The sequence below is a fragment of the Amyelois transitella genome, chromosome 24 (genome assembly GCF_032362555.1).
Source record: "Amyelois transitella isolate CPQ chromosome 24, ilAmyTran1.1, whole genome shotgun sequence".
NCBI classification, from domain to species: domain Eukaryota; kingdom Metazoa; phylum Arthropoda; class Insecta; order Lepidoptera; family Pyralidae; genus Amyelois; species Amyelois transitella.
The window spans coordinates 2,050,389-2,069,864 of NC_083527.1; the positions used below are offsets into that span (position 1 = coordinate 2,050,389).

Sequence of the window (19,476 nt, forward strand, 5' to 3'; positions counted from 1 at the left end):
AATATCAGCTCTTGCTGCTTTTTTGTTATAACGGACATACCTATGTATGTACCAACTTGTTAGTGTTTTTATAAAACAAGTTTTTTTTTCAAACTCATCTTTACCTACAGTTTTCAGTTTTTAACATATACAATTTGTCGTTAAATGCGACTAAGGGATAGGCTTATAAACTTGGGATTCTTCTTATAGGCGATGGGCTAGAAACTTGTCACTATTTGAATCTCAATTCTATCAAACAGCTGAACGTGGCCTTTCAGTCTTTTCAAGACTTTTGGCTCTGTCTACCCCGCAAGGGATACATAAGGCTTTTGCCGGGCTTCGCTTCCGTAAGATTTTCCACAAAAAATATTTTGTTTAGGTACTACTCCTGAATGGCAATCTACTTTAAGAATACACGCACTTCACCTTTTTATACGTTACAGGTTGGACAGAGCTACTGATTTAGAGAGATTACATACATGTAGTTACGTCTATAGGCCACGCTTAGCTTTTTTTTTCGTAAAAGGCGACTTAGGAATGGGCTTATAATCTTGGAATTCTTCTTTTAGCCGATGGGCTAGCAACCTGTCACTTTTGAATCTCAATTCTATAATCAAACTTCAATTACTACGGTCATAAGCTATAGATCAATAGAAATATGATAGTAGCGAGAAGGAATTTAATTAATAACGAGAAAAATTCACACGTGCAAAAATATATCCACTTAAGGCCTTCTTAATAAACAAAAAGAACTTCGGAGGCTGTAACCTGTGCGCGGGCGCATTATTTTCTTTGTTAACAACATGTGTAAATCACGAACAATGGTAGTTAGCATATTTGCTCAACTCGGGCCGTTGACTTAAGAAAACGCAGGTTACTCATGCGCGAAGTTTTACTTTTACTTAAATTACTATAATATAATACCATAGCTATCGAAATATTATAAGAATAAAATACTGAGCTAAAAAAGATGATATTTGAAAGGTTAATTGTAACTAGGTGACGTTCGCTAAGAGAAAGGGTTTTTTAAAAATTCCCGCGGGAACGGAAGATAACGGGATTTTTCAATTTACGCGGGCGGAGCCGTGAGCGCTCTCTAGTTAAGGACATGAAAGAGTAGAGGACACTGACTGACTGATTGACTAACATTTTAACATGTGCGTTACACCCAAACCGCTGGGCCCAGAGATTTGAAATTTTGGCAAGTGTATGTGATCTACAGATGCATGAATACAGGATTTCCCAAAATTCCTGTGGGAACCGAAATTCACAGGTTTTCGTTAAAAGCAAGCGAACTCTAGTATATAATAAAAACATAAGTAAATTATAAGAGTTTTCTTTAAAAAGGTTTAATCTCTTGTTTTTTTCTTTTTCCTTCAAGGAGCAGGAGTGGAGAGGATCGTGGATAGGACAGGAACGGGATCTGAAATATATCAAACAGATTAAAGGATCTTACTGGCACCATTTACAAAATTATTTAAATTACACCTTTAAAAAAAACGTTCAACCCCACGAACGTGGCATCAGCTAGTACAAACATAAAAGGTATTTCCAAAAATAAAACAATTATCATATGTGGCTTCCACTTAAAAGAGTAATAAAGGTCAACGACCGATAGAATTACGCACATCCTCTTTACTTCTCGGTCGTAAAACTAGAAGAATGAAGGCGCTGATAAATGGTCGTGTTATAATTTAGTATGATATGTAACTACACACTATTTTTAAAAGCTACCGCTTTATGTTGGACACTATAAGCTAGTCTACTACTAAGTATAAGTAGGATGCCGGCCATAAACAAACAGCATAAAGTATTGATATCCAAATAAATATTACTTGAAGACCTTGAGAACGTATCTTGATCAAATCAGAGACGTTATGGTAAAAGATCAGGTCAAGAGTACCCGAAACGGACAAACTTGACGCTTAAAGAGAGTTATGAATGTGAATGATGCGAAAAAAATATGCAGGGATCGTGGCAATTTAAAAGCTGTAGTCTGTCTCTGCCTACACCCTCCAGAAAAGAGGCCTCATTATATGTATGTGACCTTTACCAGAACGCAGACACAGACAGAAAAAAACGCACCCCGGGCTCCTCTCTAAAGAAGTGAGGATGTAACCGGGATTTAAGTCAAGGGAAGAAGAAGCTGAGAGGGAAAGAGAGAGAAAACTTTAATATTTCTAAATTGACAATAGTGTGGCATCTATTTACGTACAAGTATGTAGGTAGATACGAGTATAATATACTTAAATGTATTGTTAGTCTGCGTGTTAACACGCTTGACTGGTCCCCTTACTATCTATCCAGTCAGGTGGCGCCGTATAAGGTGCGCTACACTACAACAAAAGTCCATTTAAAACTCATTGTTTTATCGCGACATTTTACGTCTTTCAATTTTACCCGTCGCTGCGTTGGGTGATAATGAGAACTCATGTGAATATTATTATTATTAGGTGTTTTAACACTTACTTAAACAAAGAAAAGTGTTAGCAAATCTTCTACTCAGTCCTGGCTTTAGTCCCGGTTGCATCCTCACCTCTCTGGAGGGGAGACCGGAGTATGCCTTCTATCATAGCTCCGGGATTGTGTGAGTCAGGTATTTACACGAAGCGACTCCCATCGGACCTCCGCATATATGTATACATGTATATGTATACATATATATAATCACATCTATATCCCTTGCGGGATAGACTAAAAAGCTACGTTGAGCTTAAGGTTGCTAGCCCGTCCCCTAAAAGAAGTTTATTAGTTTCCTTGATTGGTTTTTATAGCCTGTACGGGAGGGAAGCAGTTGGCACACACTATGTTTATTCTTCTCTACCAGACCAGCATGGAAGCAAACGCCATTGCTTTTCGTGTGAAAATCATAATGTGATACTGTAAAAGAGTTAAACAAATAAAACTTTTATTTCATTTTATTTATTTTTATGAAAATAATAATTCTTTACCTTTCTTCTACAAATATAATAAATACGAAAGTTTGTATGGATGTGTGTGTGTATTTGTCACTATTACACGTAAAATCAACTGAAGTGATTTTCATTAACTTTCAGTAATATAGCTCAGACATAATATAATTTATAAAAGATTTAAGGTAGTCTATGTCGCGGGCCACAGCTAGTTCTTGTTGCGTTGAATCGTTAACTGTGTCTGTAGATAATACAAGTCATTAAATCTTATTCAACGTAATCGGTTCACCCATTAGGTTCGGGGTGGTAAAGTGAGATTTTTATTAGTTAACAAGTTAAGATAATTAACTTCTGAGGCGCCTCGTGGGCCCAAAGATAAAGTGACGCTTGTCACGCATCTAAGTTTTGTACTTAAGACTAACTACTTGTATCATCTTCTTATAATCTTTCACTGTACAAGCTCTCCTTGTCTATATCAGGAAAGCCCAGACTATTGATAGTTTCAAGAATTCGTTAGGTCTCATTATCATTACATTACATGTATATAGAAACTTAAAAAGAAGATGAATTTGAAGTACGGACAAAAATTTACTATCTACTAAGAATCTACTTTACATAATGAAAGGTGAAAGCTTCCAACTATCATTGAAAAATAAAAAATAAACAAGGGGACACTTTTTGTTTAGTGTGCAGTTTTTGTCTCCAATAGAACAATAGCCTTAAAAAATAAATTCATTACGACAAAAAGAGCGGCAAAATGATTTTAAAGAACCTACGCAAGTATTTAAAAGTAAAGTTCCAAAAAAAAGGATTTTTCAACTTGTCTCTACCTACTTACTTCTATTATTAAACATTTAAATTACCTAAGAACATTAATTTGTCGTTCACTTTTTTCGAACTATTCAAATTTCAATTATTAACTGCCAATATTATTGGCAGTAAAAACTTTTTTGACCTAATCTGAATATAAAATTATACAAATTAGACGATTGACCTTCGCTACTGAATCTATTTTGAGGCCTCGTGAGAATCTCTGATTAACGCGCTTGTTTTCTTTATTCTGATAAACTGTAATTAAGGTCGATATAAAAGATTAAGGTACTGATAAATGAGACGATAGTTGTGGATGTTTGAGTAGGTTTTAAAAAAGTATATCCGTGGTAGGTAATAAACTGGAAGGCAAATCTAGATCTAACCCACCTAATACGAGCCTTAACCAGTTAGCTACAGCAGGGACCGCTTTTTAAATTTTTCTGAATAAACGTGTATAGGATAAAGTTTAAGCTCTGTAACTTCAGGGTGGAAAGATAACTTCGGGAAAAATGTATACACATATAACGTCACAGTTATATAGCAATCAAGCTATATTTTTTTTATATATTCTGTGTTTTTTGTATAATGATGCTTAGACGAATGGAAAGGTTAGCTATATATACATATATTATTATATATTATATACTATGTACTATTTCTTAGGGCGTTTTCACACTCAAGAAACAACAGCTGATTTATTTTGTTTTTTGATATTAAATTTATTGATTGCACCATATTATCTTTCATTATGTTATGAATCACGATGCCTACATGCCGGATGCACGTACATGCTTAGCTTAATCCGTTAGCTTTGTTTTCTACTTAGAAAGAAGGGAGTTCACGTCGTAAAACGCAACTAAGGGAATAAAGACGTTCACGTAACTAGCGCAAACTTCCTTAATGGTCCGGTAGCAAAGAGAATACATGCATAGTGTGTGTGACAGCTGCTTTGTATGTTTGTATTGCAATTGCCGTTTTTCGCGGCGCACAAATTAACGCAGTTTCGCTTTTTAATACTTTTTAATATAAAGTGTAAGAGGAAACATTTATTAAGAAGGTATCTAACTAGGCAAAAATTCCTTGGCAGTTTGGCAGGTAAATGACCTACTAATATGCTGGAAGCGGGTAGACTTGGTAGAATTAACTCAAGGCTCCCAAGACGATTGTGATTGAAAATCAAACTTCAAGTAATAATAAAATAAAAACGACGACGCAAAGTACTGCCACTGCCATCAGCCCATGGGAAACTTCCGTGTATAAAGAGGGGAACATACACGCTACCGGCCGGCCGGCAATCAACTCCACCTTGCGTACCTACCAGCTGATAAAAAAATTACCTGAATTGAACCGTGTTTCAATTTTCATAATTAGAACACAACAGATGAAAGTGAAAATCTAACTACGCAAGGCCGTCACGTGAAAAAAGAAATAGGTAATAATAAATGCTGAAATCTGTGCGTGTATAATGGCTAACAATAGGTAGGTATATCATTTTTATCTATACCGGGCAAATATTACAATTTTAACTGTTTTCGCTATCGTATAACCGATAACCCGATTAAAATAAAAGCTAGGGAGTTTCTACTAGGTAGGTATTTCTGAAAATTAACACCGGCGGGTTGCGGGTGTCTGATAAGACCTAAACGAGTAGTTACACTAAAGATTAACTTATTTATCTTTACCTGCTATCCTCAAAACAGCACGGTCTGCTGGATCCAGTTGCAGAATGGACAAAGGTTTGTGCTTTGCCCATTCTTTCAAGCTGAAATCGTTCTCGAATTCCATTTTTGTGTCATCCAAAACGCGAAGTTTCACGCGTACCTTCGCACATACTTGAATCAAGCTCACAGCACAACACTAACAAATATTGCACATTATAAACACAATCTGAGATATCGTTACACATAGAAAAGTAAACAAAACGTAACATTCATTGTAAAATGAAAATCGATAAACTAGGAAGAACACAGCAGCAAATGCGTTGTTCAATCGGTCACAGTTGTTTATCACTGTTATAACACTCACAAATCGATATAAACTGGACGATACTTCGTTAAAAGTAGAATTAATTGTAAAGGAACCGGGAAATAGTAGGACGGACCGAAAACAATACGTTTTAGGTTATTTTATATATATCGAGCGTCATACACCGAGCCGGCGGGCAGACATGATGCGACTGTGTAGTTCGCGATTGGGCCGCAACATGCCGCCATTATCGCTTAACTTGCGCTCAGCTGTTCCGGCGCATGCTCTGATGCTCGTGCACTGATGATAACCCGACGAAATTTGGAAACACTAAGCATAATCGAAGTACAGAGTATGAGGACTACAGTGTAATTTGTTCGCATAATGCTGTTCATAAAAACTAGATATATATTTACTTGTCGCCTACTAACGCCATCTACTTTTGCAATGACTTATTAATTAATAATCATCTAGATTGCTGTTGTACTGGGTATAATTATCTGATAACAAGTGATAATAAAAGGTCAGAAATAAAAATGTATCCTATAGAAAGATCAAAAGCGCGTATTTCAATTTGATCTCACTTGACACAATCTAACTCATTTAGACGAGTAGTAAATCTTCTTTACGTATAAAGATTGCACATCTTGTTAAGCAATGATAGAGAATTAAAACAAAATAAGTATTATCAGTCTTAAACAGGACTTATGATTGCTTATGTATTCTCGACAACGATGTCTTTGGTCCTTCTGCATCTGCTATCTAATCATATATCTGCAGTCTGAAAAGGATAATTATCATCATTATATATATATAATAAAAGTACCTATTCATAACAGAAAACTAAATGATTAATTGACTGACGACCGAATCACCGCACTCATCATACTCTTATCTACGCACAACTCAAACAGTCAGACTTTTTGATTGACTGTCCGGCTAAAAACGGTGTCCGGCCTGTCCTAAGACTAACTTTTGCTAGACTTTTAATTCTGTGTAGCCAACCTCAGTTTCACACAGTCTGAACTGTATTTTCTATTTACGAAGAAATTAGGTTGTAATAAACGCGAATGAAAAAAGTTTATCCCGTCGAGCAAAGTTTAAAACTAAGATGGCCCAGTTAGCCCGAAACGTCTAAAAAACTTGCGAGAAAAGAAATAAAGTATGTTTGTTCACCCAAATGTTATGGCGGTCCTGGCAGAGCGGGCAATCCTAGCTGGGTTTAGTTTACAGTCTAGAGAGAACATACATACATAAAATCACGCCTTTATCCCGTAGGGGCAGGCAGAGTCAAACAGAGGTGCACGAAGAAACAATTTCTCAAAAATCCAAAAATATAAAGGTGCTCAAGCACAACCATATTATAGCAGGATTGAAAATGTGGTGATAAGTGGGTGAGAACCATTTTCTTTAAAAAAAATACTACACCCTGCCAATGCAAACAATTTTCGTGAAAATTTTGCGTTTTATATATGGTATCCCAGTTGCTATGGCAACGAATCTGTCAACTGTCAAGTCAAATTGTTTACAACTTGGCGTGGCGGCTCGCTCTTATCTTTCGTTTACATATTGATTATAATATTGACTTAAAACCGAATTTTTTATAAGGCTGACTGATGAAAACGTTGATCATGCCTAGAACGAATAAGAACCACAGTGTTTTCACACCGTATCTGCATTAATTAATTTTAAACAGACTTTATAACACATTGGGATTCTTTGCTTTGTTTTGTCAATATCAAGTTCACATAGACCTGATAATTTAATGAAAATATATGTTGAACTACATTTGTTTACATAATTGACCTACTTTATGTCATCCCTTTGTTGTTTGACCTAGTAAATGGTCACGCAAAGTAGTTTTGATATCCTTCCTGCAAAGAATATTGTCTTCAGTGAATTTGTGAAGGAAACCTTGTTATAAATTGTGAAGATGTATAGCACTGCAGTTTGGTTAAACCCTGAAAGTTGACGATGGATGAAGAGTACAACACTTATATTCTGAAGGTATAAAATCTTTATTATGGCACTAATAAATATATATTTAATGCAGGCTTGTTGGTTTAGGGTTCTCTTGACCTGACCTTCAACACTCTCCAATTTAATCATAATTACACATGTACCTTTATTAATTTATTAAGTACCACAGTTTTAGTACCTCATTAACATAATGGTGTATTAAATAAATAAAGCTCTTATAGCTATCTATCTATAAAATTTCTAGAATCCAAATTATGGCAAAGTGTCTAAAGACACAAGGCTGAGCACTCCAAAGTTGACTTTCTCCGGAAACTTCACTGCAATCAATAAACAGTTCGACATCAACTCCCTGGAAAGACGTGCCAGCATGAAACGGGACATACTGAGTGCGGTCATGAAGAGGACGGAGTCAAGGATTTTGAGCCAGGATGGCGAGAAGGTGTCTTTGAATGAGAACCCTATGTATGAAGACCCAAGAGATGTTATAGGTAATAAGTGATTCTTTAACAGCCTTCAAATAGTAAAGGTGGTTCTCAGTTTGTTCTGTATGTATGTTTGGTTGTATGTATTACTATGTATGTATGCATGTTTCTTGCGATTATCTCACATTTCTCTGAACCAATTTTGATGCGGTTTTCAAGAAAGCATTTAAAAATTCAGGAGAATGTTTAAGAATTTAAATGACTTCAAAAAAGGAGGATATTGACTGGAGGCAGTTCTCTTTTTACAAAAATTATCAAATGTTATTTGATTATTGTTTATTTTTCTATGTGTTATGTTAGGTTAGGCTGCTTTACTGTTAATTTTTATCAAGTTATAAACATAATTCATATTAATCCAGGGGCGACGATGCGAGTTTTTAACATTTCTAATTAAGTTAACTGCCATCAGTGCAGAAAGAGTGGTAATAAAAAAATTTAATGAAAAACATACAAATACTTTATCTTTCAGTAGAGAAACCAGCAAAACCGCCAAGGAAGAGGAACGTCCAAGGGATAGCGGTGACGTCATCGCCCAAATCCAAAGACAAGTCGCTGCTCCGGGAACAGAAGAGAAAGTTGACAAAGAAGTATGAGAGTCTCATTACTACTCTTATGGATCGTTGTGAGGATAACGTAATACAGGTCAGTATTAACCTCCTTTTGAAAAGTGGGGGTTGTATATGTATCTGGATTGTATAAGTTATTGGTTGGCAAATTATATGAAAAGTAGACTTGAAGATAGAAAAGCCATATCTGAACATGGCCTGTCGACTCAGTCTACCCCGCAAGGGATATAACTGTAATTATATGTATGTATGTAGACATTTACTTGGTTGTAAGGTGAGGATCTTTTATCGTTGCGTGTTCCCATTTGCGCCGCAATGCCAACTGACCCTAAGGTCTGGGTCAGTTTTTGTAAATTTAAGCTATAATGTTTACAATAAAGACATAGTTTACACGCACCACCAACTTAAAGTTTTTTCTGTTTGGTCAACTGGTTGACTGGTAGAGAATGCCAAACGGCATTAAGTCCGCCTTTTGTACATTTTTTGTTTTTTGTGCAATAAAGTTTAAAATAATAAATAATAATAGTTTGTTTCTGTAAGTCTCATGAAACTATAAATAAATAAACATTCTTAACTTCTACAGATATCAGAGAAGGACTCCCAAATAGCAAAACTGAAGGAAAAGTTGAAAACTGTTCTTGAATACAACCGTTTGTTTGCCGAAGAGAATGATCAATTGAAATCTCAGTATACCACTCTTGTTAAATACGTGGAAGAGTGTAAGAGAGCTGTTAGGGAGGAAAGAGACAGCAATAGGGCGTTAGAAGAGAGATGCACGGAGTTGGAGGAGAGGGTGAAGCAATATGAATTGCCGAATAGAGGTATGTTTTGTTGATTATATATTTTTTAGAATAAGATGATAGCGCCGTGTGGTTCCCAGCTCTTAAGAATAAGACCACTCCATATATTTTCCATTATGTCGTAAAAAGCGACTAAGGGATAGGCTTATAAACTTGGGATTCCTGTTGTAGGCGATGGGCTTGCAACCTGTCACTGTTCGAATCATAAAGCCATACTGAATAGTTCATAGCTGAACGTGGCCTTTCAGTCTTTTCAAGACAGTTGGCTCTGTCTATCCCGCAAGAGAAATAGACGTGACTATATGTATGTATGTGTGTATGTAGCACGCGGCCTTTCAGTATTTTCGGAACTGTTGGCTTTGTCTTCCCCGGAAGGAATATAGGCGTGATATGTATGTATAAACGTGAATGTATGTATGTTTGTGGATGAAGCGACGGAAGTATGCAGAGATCGTGGCAAGTGGAAAGATGTAGTCTCTGCCTCCGGGTAAACGACGTGATTTTATGTATGTACTAGCTGTGCCTGCAACTTCGTCCGCGTGGAATAGTTATTTTGGGCATCATTGAAGCCCTCAAGGATGAATTCCCCGTTTTTGTCACGTTTTCCATTATTTCTTCGCTCCTAAAAGTTGCATCGTGATGTTATATAGCCTAAAGCCTTCCTCGATGAATAGCTCTATTCAACGTTAAAAGAATTTTTCAATTCGAACCAGTAGTTGCTGAGATTAGCGCGTTCAAACAAACAACTCTTCAGCTTTATAATATTAGTAAAACAACTCTTCAGCTTTATAATATTAGTAAAACAACTCTTCAGCTTTATAATATTAGTAAAGAAGCAATCTAAAGTACCGCGTTGTGATAAAAATCCTTAACTTCTCATACAAATCTTAATGTTACCTCATCAGATCGTCCTGAACCAACAGCCGTTCCTCTAGTGGAAGTGTGTATGAGTTGCAGCAGCCGTCAAATCATACTGAACCAGGCGAGGGAACAGAATGCAAGGCTTCAGAAGGACATGCAAGCTCTTAAAGATGTTCTTTACAGGTAATTATAGGCCTTGTATGTTCATCTATGTATATAAGTATTTATTATATAAAATACTAGCGACCCGTCCCGGCTTCGCACGGGTGCAAAATTCGGAAAAAATTATAGGTACATAAAAACCTTCCTCTTGAATCACTCTACCTGTTACAAAAAACCGCATCAAAATTCGTTGCGTAATTTTAAAGATTTAAGCATACAGACAAACAGACTAAAATAGCGACTTTGTTTTATACTATGTAGTGATAGTATCGTTGAGTTAATATCTCGTAACACAAGTGTCGTACTTACTTCGAGGTTAACTCAATGTGTGCAATTTGGCCCTTATATATGTATTTATTTATTTTGCTACATTAATAAAAGAACTTACCCATGGGTGTCGTGAAAGGCGACTTAGGGATAGGCTTATAAACTTGGAATTCTTCTTAGACGATGGGCTAGCAACCTTTGAATTTGAATCTAAATTCTAACATTAAACCTGACAGCTGAATTTGGCCTTTCAGTCTTTTCAATGTACAAATATCATGTAGTGAATAAACATCTACGGAAGACCAATCAGAAAAGAGTAATTTTGATTATGGCCTGTCCGGGATTTGAACCTGGGGCCTTATGTGTCGAGGCAAGCATACTACAGCTGAGCCAGAGGGGATGAAATATAGCGTGATCTAAATTTCAGATTAAATGTCCAACTATCTCGATACCAAGAGAAAGTCCGGACTTCCGCGCAGACTTTAGGCGATAAAGCGGACCACATATACAAACCAACAGAGAGAAGCGACGCTTTGGATTCACTCATCACGGCCAGTTTGGGATATCGGACTCAAGGTGAATTGAAACTTAATTTTGTTTGTTTGTTTGTTAAAAGAGCTGACTGTAGAAGTGAGACAGAGCCGGCCTCGTCGAACTTTTAAAAGCACCAAATTTTATTTATAATATTTATCCTATACTATTGAGTGGAAAATATTTGTATATTTTCTATATATTGGGTCTTGGGTATTAATCTAGTTTTAATTTGTTAACTTTAATATAGGTAAAATAAAAAAAATATTCTAAATTTTATTTTTAAATAAAATATAGTTTAGTCAATATTTCGTTATACAAGTTTCAAACTCACTTCGAGGCAAATCGCTCGGTCACCCAGGTACAAGTGTTAAATTTTATTGTTGCTGCGTTGTGTTTCGTCTCGGTGTGAACTGTACCTTACACTCGTTTTCATCACAAAAATTATAATATATTTTAAAATAAAATATAGTATAGTCAATATTTCGTTATACAAGTTTCAAACTCACTTCGAGGCAAAATCGCTCGGTCACCCAGGTACAAGTGTTAAATTTTATTGTTGATGCGTTGTGTTTCGTCTCAGTGTGAACTGTACCTTACACTCGCCTTCATCACAAAAATTATGATATAATTTGTTTACAGAAACGGCGACCACCGATAATGAGACGAACAAAACTGATGAACACACCCACGGTCGACTTGTGGACCTTTCTGGGCTGCTCAGCGCTCAAGCGTTAGGTAATATTTACATCTAATAATATGAAATTTCCGAGTATTTTCTTTTTTATATCAAACTATAGATAGCTTATTCGTTTATTTAATTAAAGTTATCTCAATACATATTTCTGTCATTATGCATTTATAATTAATTTATAGCTACAAGAAGAAACAAAAATACAAATACATACATACATACATAAAATCACGCCTCTTTCCCGGAGAGGTAGGCAGAGACTACCTCTTTCCACTTGCCACGATCCCTGCACACTTCCTTCGCTTCATTCACATTCATAACTCTCTTCATGCAAGCTCGGTGGTTTCGGTTTTTAAAAATACAAATGTCACGATTAATTACTTATTTGTGCCGTGTGGTTCCCGGCACGTGTATTTGATGTCCAGCAGTCCCGATAAGACTGACAGTCCACGTTCAGCCGCTTGTTATCCAATTATGGATCAATAAAAATGAATTTATATTTCCGCAGCCCCGCTATTCGACGCGTACCAAGAAAACTTACAAGAAAAAGACAGTCTTATACTCGACTACGAAAAACAGTTCGAAAATATCAATAAAAAGTCAAAACAAATCATCGAAGAAAACAAAAGTCTATCGGAAAAAGTGGCAAGTTTAGAAGAGGATTTGTTGCAAGCGAGACAGAGCTATAAGAAAGCGGTGGTGGAGAAAGAGACAGCTGATATTGAGAGAGCTACGTTGTTGGAGAGGGCTGAAAGGGCGGAGGCTAAGTTGAAGGAGGTTTATGAACTTTATGAAGATAAGAGTAAGTGTTCTATGTAATTAAATTAATTAATTAATTTAGATTATTATTTTACACTTCACATGACAGGAAACATCAAATTAGTATATGAGATAACATAGCCATAAAGTGAAGAATGCTCGCGTAAAAAAATCACCGTAATTCCCGTTCCCGCGGGAATTTCGGGAAATCCTCTCTTAGGGCATCTAGACCATATAAAGAACCTACTGGACTGTGATAAAGTAATTTATTTACTTTGATACCATTACAAACTAATTATAAAACTAAAACTAAATATTAAACCTAATTTAAAAAAAAAAATTAAAACTTATTATTGGAATTTGTACAAACCAAGTTTAAAAAATACTTATAGTAAAATGTAATGACAAGAGGAATTACAAGTTTATAACCCTATCCATTACTCACCTTTTACGTCACCTATGGGAAAGATGGAGTGGTCCTTTCTAAAGTTACGGAAACCAAAATTCAATAATAGTTTCTTTTTTAATATTCAGTGGCAGCAATGATGCGGGACTACGAAACGGTACACCGCGAGTATTTCACAGTGAGGAACGCGTTGGAGGCGAGCGAGGGCAAGATGGCGGCGCTGGACGCCTTCCGCTTCCGCACCGTGCCCGCCGACCTGCACGAGAGACGGCTGGACCATTGCAAACGGTGAGGGTTATAAGTTGAACACAAAATGGCGACACTTTATAAACTAAGATGGCGGCGTTGTTTGTAATGTTATAGACGCCGTTATATCCCCTCCCTCTCGTTTATTCGTTTGACACGTAAATTTAATTAGTTCTAATAGGAGCACTCCATATTTTTCCAATAGGTGTCGTAAAAAGCGACTGAGGGCTAGCAACCTGTCACTATTTGAATTTCAATTCCATCATAAAGTCATACAGCTGAACGCGGTCTTTCAGTCTTTTCAAGACTGTTGGCTCTGTCAACCCCGCAAGGGTTATAGACGTGACTGCATGTATGTATGTTTGTATGATATGTATGTATGATGAATGCATGTATACTAGGTTTATGGAATAGTAAAGTATGTTTATTATACATTATTTATTATCACCCAAGCAAAGGTTCTCTGCTTAACCCAATAGTAGACTGTCACATAATGCTTTAAGCATTAAGTCCGCCTATTGTACTTCACAGATTGTAAATGTTACAAAAAAGTATTTATTCTTTTTTGTTTTTTATTATGTTTTTTTTATTATACGATCCCTTTACAGATTGCTAGAAGAATTGAAACATCAATACAGCATGGAGACGGAGAGGAAGACGGAACAGCTGGCGAATGCTCAGCAGCAGCTCAAAGTGCTCGCGGAGAAGCACAACAAGCTGTGTGAAGAGCACGAAGGCGTGAAGCAAGAGTTGAAGGCGGCTTTGAAGAACGTCAAGTGAGTTGAGTGCAGTGCAGTTTGTTACCGCTTCTTCTGCACTGACGATTTTGGAAGCGGCAGTAAACTTGGTTTTAAGTAATTAATTTGATGTCAACCAATGTTGTGAGGCCGAAAAATATGACAATTAGGGGGAAGTCCCCCAGTGGCGGACACCTAAGGTTATTTCAAAATAAAACATAAAATATTTAAGGAATGTTTATAAAATTATGACTTATATTAGATAACAAAGTTAGAAATCAAATTAATTTAACAAAAATGCAACCTCTGCTATAAAATAATTAATACTATCAAACAAACTTTGGTAACAAGAAACATAATTTTAAAAAGTGGCACCTAGTACCGGACGAATATTTGTGCACGCAACTGGCACCAGTTTCATTACAGTTATAAATTCTTGAGGGTGTGAATGTTGTACTGTTTCATCAGCTTTTCAAGGTTGTCGTAGAAGAGATCCACTCGTGGCTTGTTAAATCCTACGGGGCGCATCATGCTTGTCGATTCCGGTGTTCTCAACGAAATGTCAGAATGCCTTTTCATGAAGTCGTAATTTTTTATTGCGACTTTTATTTTTTAATTTATCAGCACTGCCTTTTTCTTTATTAAATCGATGAGGAATCTTCATGACTTTAGCTAAGTCGTATGCTAATTTAAGAAACTTCTTTTTCATGAGCGGCATGCATCTATTCGATAAATCTTTAATGTGGTCCACCAAGACTTCTTCATACTCTGCTGAGAAGGTGTTAGTGAATCTACCTAACTTTGGTTTCATTGTTACTTCTTCTCGATTTAGGGCCTTTATTTAATGTATAGTGCTTTTAGGAATATTGTATCGCATTGCAGCTTGTCTTACACTTGTTCTTTTGACATAACCTTATCAATAGCAGTTTGTAAGCTCTGTGGATCCCAGGATCCTTTCTTTTTCTCCTCTTCCATTTTAACTATCTTCTTTCTTCTATACTCTAAAACAAAATTAAATAATTAGAATAAAATACGTAATTTCTTACAAGAAATATCAATATGTTTACTGTCCGGCACTAAGGGACGACTTAGTGTCCGGTGCTAAGGGACACTCATTTTCGTTCATTAGATGGTACCTACTAAAATTGTTTTAAAGATGTAATAATATTCTACCATTTTACGGTTAACAATCGAGTACTGATTTTATCTTTGAATACCACTCAAATGTAAATGAATAAATATACTAGAATTACTTACATTGATATTTAGGTGACGCCGTGATTTCGAGCCTAAAACAGCAAATGGTTACTCCTGCGGCGGCCGTGTGCGTCACTGGCGAGGCGCGGCGCGTGATCTTGTACCTGTATGCCCCAGCACCCCTTTCACTTGTATTTTGAATCGAACTGATTTGTACTCGCTTGAATAGTACGAGTGTCCGGCGCTAGGTGCCGTCCGGCGTTACGGGACTTCCCCCTATTATAAAGTGATGGATAGATATGAAGTGTCCCATAGTAATCAATAAAATTTTGGAATTTTAATTAGAGTCAGTATATATTTATGTAGGTATGTATATGTATTACTGCAGTTAGTTAATTATTTGCCACATGTTTGTTGGCGTGAAATAGAATTTCCGTATTTCTGATTGACTTGTTGCATTTACATACATACATACTTACATATGGCCACGTCTATATCCCTTGCGGGGTAGACAGAGCCAACAGTCTTGAAAAGACTGAATGGCCACGTTCAGCTATTTGGCTTAATGATAGAATTGAGATTCAAATAGTGACAGGTTGCTAGCCCATCGCCTAAAAAAGAATCCCAAGTTTGTAAGCCTATTCCTTTTACGACATCAATGGGAAAGAGATTGAGTGGTCCTACTTTTTTTTTGTATTGGTGCCGGGAACCGCACGGCACAAGTAACAACATTAGTATTTCCAGAAAGAAATTGCCTAATGTTTTGTTCTCGGAAATTTATTGACACGAAAGCTTGACTAACGACAGAGATTGTTTGGAGAACCGCGGCTCCGACGAAGTTGTGTCGAAGGTTGTATTTATTATCCAATCCGTGAAATCTTTGTAATCGCGAATTAGACTCTTCGCTGCTATTGGCTGAGCGCGTCAATTTCTTCGCTATGATTGACAGTTGGCGTGTGACGTCAGTAATGTCGCTACAAGACTCTGGTGTCCCAAAAGACCTTATATCCTACTAATATTATAAATGCGAAAGTTTGTATGTCAGTATGGATGTTTGTTACTCTTACACGCAAAAACTACTGAACCAATCACGATGAAATTTGGTACCTATGTAGTTAGCTGAAGACCCAGAATAACATATAGGCCACTTTTTATTCTGGAGTTTCCATGCGGACGAAGTCGCGGGCGGCCTCTAGTAGTGTATAAATTTCAGGTTATACCGCAAAGCCGCGGTGATATTCCGGCAGCGCGTGCGAGCCGCGACCGCCCGCGCCGTGCGCGCGCGCCGCCCCGGGGGTTCCCCGGCGCTGAAACAGGCGTTGGACGCTTTGGAAAATATTAAAAAAGAAATTAAGGTGAGTGAAATCTTTGTGACGTGTGGTTTCCAGGACTTTAGAATAGGACCACTCGATCTATTTCCCATGGATGTCGTAAAAGGCGATCAAGCAGACTTGGAAAGACTGATAGGCAACGCTTAAATTTTTTTGTCGTAAATGGCGACTAGGGGATGGGCTTGTAAGCTTGGGATTCTTCTTGTAGGCCTTTTTTATTTATCTACTTAAAACTTACAGATTTTCAGCCGGACATATTATCTTCAATAAGTAACATAAATACATATAATCAAGTCTGTTTTTTATTTAAGGTAGTAAAAGCCCGCGCCTACACATCACTAGAAGAACTAGAGCGTCGCATCGTGCAGCAGGAGCGCCGCGCTGCGCACGCGCATGCCCAGCACCGGCGGGAGCTGGAGCGGGCTTCCCTGGCTCTGGAGCACAAAGAGGGCATCATACGGAATCTTATAGACAAGGTGGCCGATGTGGAAGAAGTCAGGTGAGTTAACATAGCATATAAAGTTTGACCACAATTTTGGCAGACCTCGACATATACATATATTAGAATGATATTCATATCAAAAGTACCCGAAACCGCCGAGCTTGCATGAAGAGAGTTATGAATGTGGATGAAGCGAAGGAAATATGCAGAGATCGTGGCAAGTGGAAAGAGGTAGTCTCTGCCTACCCCTCCGGGAAAGAGGCGTGATTTTATGTATGTATGTATGTATATTCATATCATATATGCGTTTAAAAAAGTAAATTAAAATATTGAGCTGGCTATAATTATACAAAAAAGAAAGCGCAACCTGACGCTATTAAATAGTCAATCTTGTTTATTGTTCCTTGTATTACTGTAACTATAATCTTGTAACTATGTATATAAAATTCTCGTGTCACAATGTTCGTTCCCGTACTCCGTCGAAACGGCTTGACCGATTCTCAAAAAAAAAATTATGAGCATATTGAGTTGGTCTGAGAATCGGCCAAAATCAATTTTTCATACCCCTTAGTGATAAGGGTTGTGCACCCTTAACATTCTTTTTAAGTAGAAATTACTTAAAAATCTATACTAATATTATAAAGCTGAAGAGTTTGTTTGTTTGTTTGTTTGAACGCCCTAATCTCAGGAACTACTGGTGCGAATTGAAAAGTTCTTTTTGCGTTGAATAGACCATTTATTGTGGAAGGCTTTAGGCTATATAACATCACGCTGCAAATAATGGAATATGTGAAAAAAACGGGGAAATTATTCATCCTTAAGGGCTTCAATGATGCGCAAAATAACTATTCCGCGCGGACGAAGTCGCGGGCACAGCTAGTTATTTATATGGCAAAACAACGTTTGCCGGGACAGCTAGTAGATATATATATATATATATATATATATATATATATATATATATATATATATATATATATATATATATATATATATATTTATTGTCTTATTGTCCACAGGCTAAGTCAGACCAACACCAGTCGCCTTCAGGGCATTGTGACGGACTCAGATTCGTCGCCCTCGGACAAAGCCGGGAAGCAAGCCACTGTCAAACTGGTCCCAGGGCCCGGCGGGTACTTTCAGGAAAAAGAGGGTAGGAGAAGAAAATCTTGAGGTTCATTTTAGTAGTCATGGAATTTGATCCTTATGTGAGAAGTCATAAGGGTGAAAATTACATGAGTAAATGTAGGAAGAATATAGAGATTATGGTAGTCGAAGTGGTCATGTGTTTTGACACAAAATGTTAGTAAATATTTGTTGAGCCAGGTCAGTAAGTTAGGATACATACAATCACGTTTTTTTCTAACGGAGCAGACAGAACTAATAGTCTCGAAGACTGAAATGACATGTTGAACTGTAGGTATGGCACAATGATTCAATTGAGATTTAGATAGTGACAGGTTATGGATGAGCAAACCCATCGACTAAAGAAGAATCACAAGATTATAAGCCCCTCCCTTGATTGGCCTTTACAATCTGCATAGTAAGAGAAGCAGCTGGCTCACATTATGTTTTTACTTCGCTAACAGACCAACGTGGAAGCCTGCGTCTATTCCCTTAGTAGCCTTTTACGATTTCCATTAGAAAGGGATGGAATCCCACTCTGTAGTGCCGGGAACCACAAAGCACGTTGAATGTAATTTGTTCATTTACTCTCTTTTTTTGGTTTTAATAAAATAACCTATATCCACCACTGCCGAGAGTTAAATGCATATAGGTGGCAAGTAGTGATTTTTATTGTCAAAGTCTAGTCTGTACAATTGTAGTCAATGTAATTTAAAGTATTCTAGCAATAACTGAAGGTTGGTACTTTTGTATATTTATGTGTTAATTAATTGTTAATAAATAAATAATATTCACAGTTGATCCTGTTTTATTTTACTAGCTTGTACCCGCAGCATCGCCCGCGTTAATTTAGCGCCACCGATAAAAGAATATAGTTTTCTCACTAAACCCACGGCAACTATAGTAATTACCAAGATGAAAGATACCCTATGTCCTTCTCCACATTCGTAATAATTATATGTAAATTTGCGAAATTACAAGAAAATTGATTCTATAAGGCCACGATCAGCTGTATGGCTTAATGATGGAATTGAGATTGAAATAGTGACAGGTTGCTACCCTATCGCCGCGCAAGCGGTCCTAAGTTTATTAGCCTTTCCCTTAGTCGCCTTTACGACAGATATGGGAGTGGTCCTATTCTACAATGCCGGGAATCACACGGAACCATATTTTGTGAATCGTTTTAATATTATAAATGCGAAAGTTTGTGAGTATGGATGT

General features: G+C 37.0%; 2 protein-coding genes across 4 annotated transcripts in view; one reads left to right on the forward strand and one right to left on the reverse strand.

The window, feature by feature from the left end:
* Window positions 1–5,879, reverse strand: part of LOC106135826 (dystonin) — a 261,721-nt gene extending 255,842 nt beyond the window's left edge. The window contains exon 1 of one of the 2 annotated variants that reach the window (XM_060951186.1): window positions 5,387–5,879. In XM_060951186.1, the coding sequence (XP_060807169.1) occupies window positions 5,387–5,489 (103 nt within the window). In that variant the 5' untranslated portion in view covers window positions 5,490–5,879. The remainder of the gene's footprint in view (window positions 1–5,386) is intronic. The other variant, XM_060951190.1, reaches the window with a different exon arrangement.
* A 1,378-nt stretch (window positions 5,880–7,257) lies between these two features.
* On the forward strand, window positions 7,258–19,054 carry LOC106135868 (protein Cep89 homolog). 2 transcript variants are annotated; one of them, XM_013336265.2, is made up of 13 exons: window positions 7,258–7,676; window positions 7,894–8,137; window positions 8,601–8,773; window positions 9,281–9,518; window positions 10,403–10,541; window positions 11,215–11,363; window positions 11,961–12,056; window positions 12,521–12,814; window positions 13,306–13,465; window positions 14,032–14,199; window positions 16,571–16,712; window positions 17,000–17,187; window positions 18,150–19,054. In XM_013336265.2, exons 1-13 carry the CDS (start codon window positions 7,644–7,646, stop codon window positions 18,301–18,303), a joined length of 2,178 nt encoding a protein of 725 aa, XP_013191719.1. In that variant the 5' UTR covers window positions 7,258–7,643; the 3' UTR covers window positions 18,304–19,054. The 2 variants fall into 2 exon arrangements, with proteins under 2 accessions (XP_013191719.1, XP_013191720.1); XM_013336266.2 differs by having other exon boundaries at window positions 8,604–8,773.
* The last annotated feature ends 422 nt before the right edge of the window (window positions 19,055–19,476 follow it).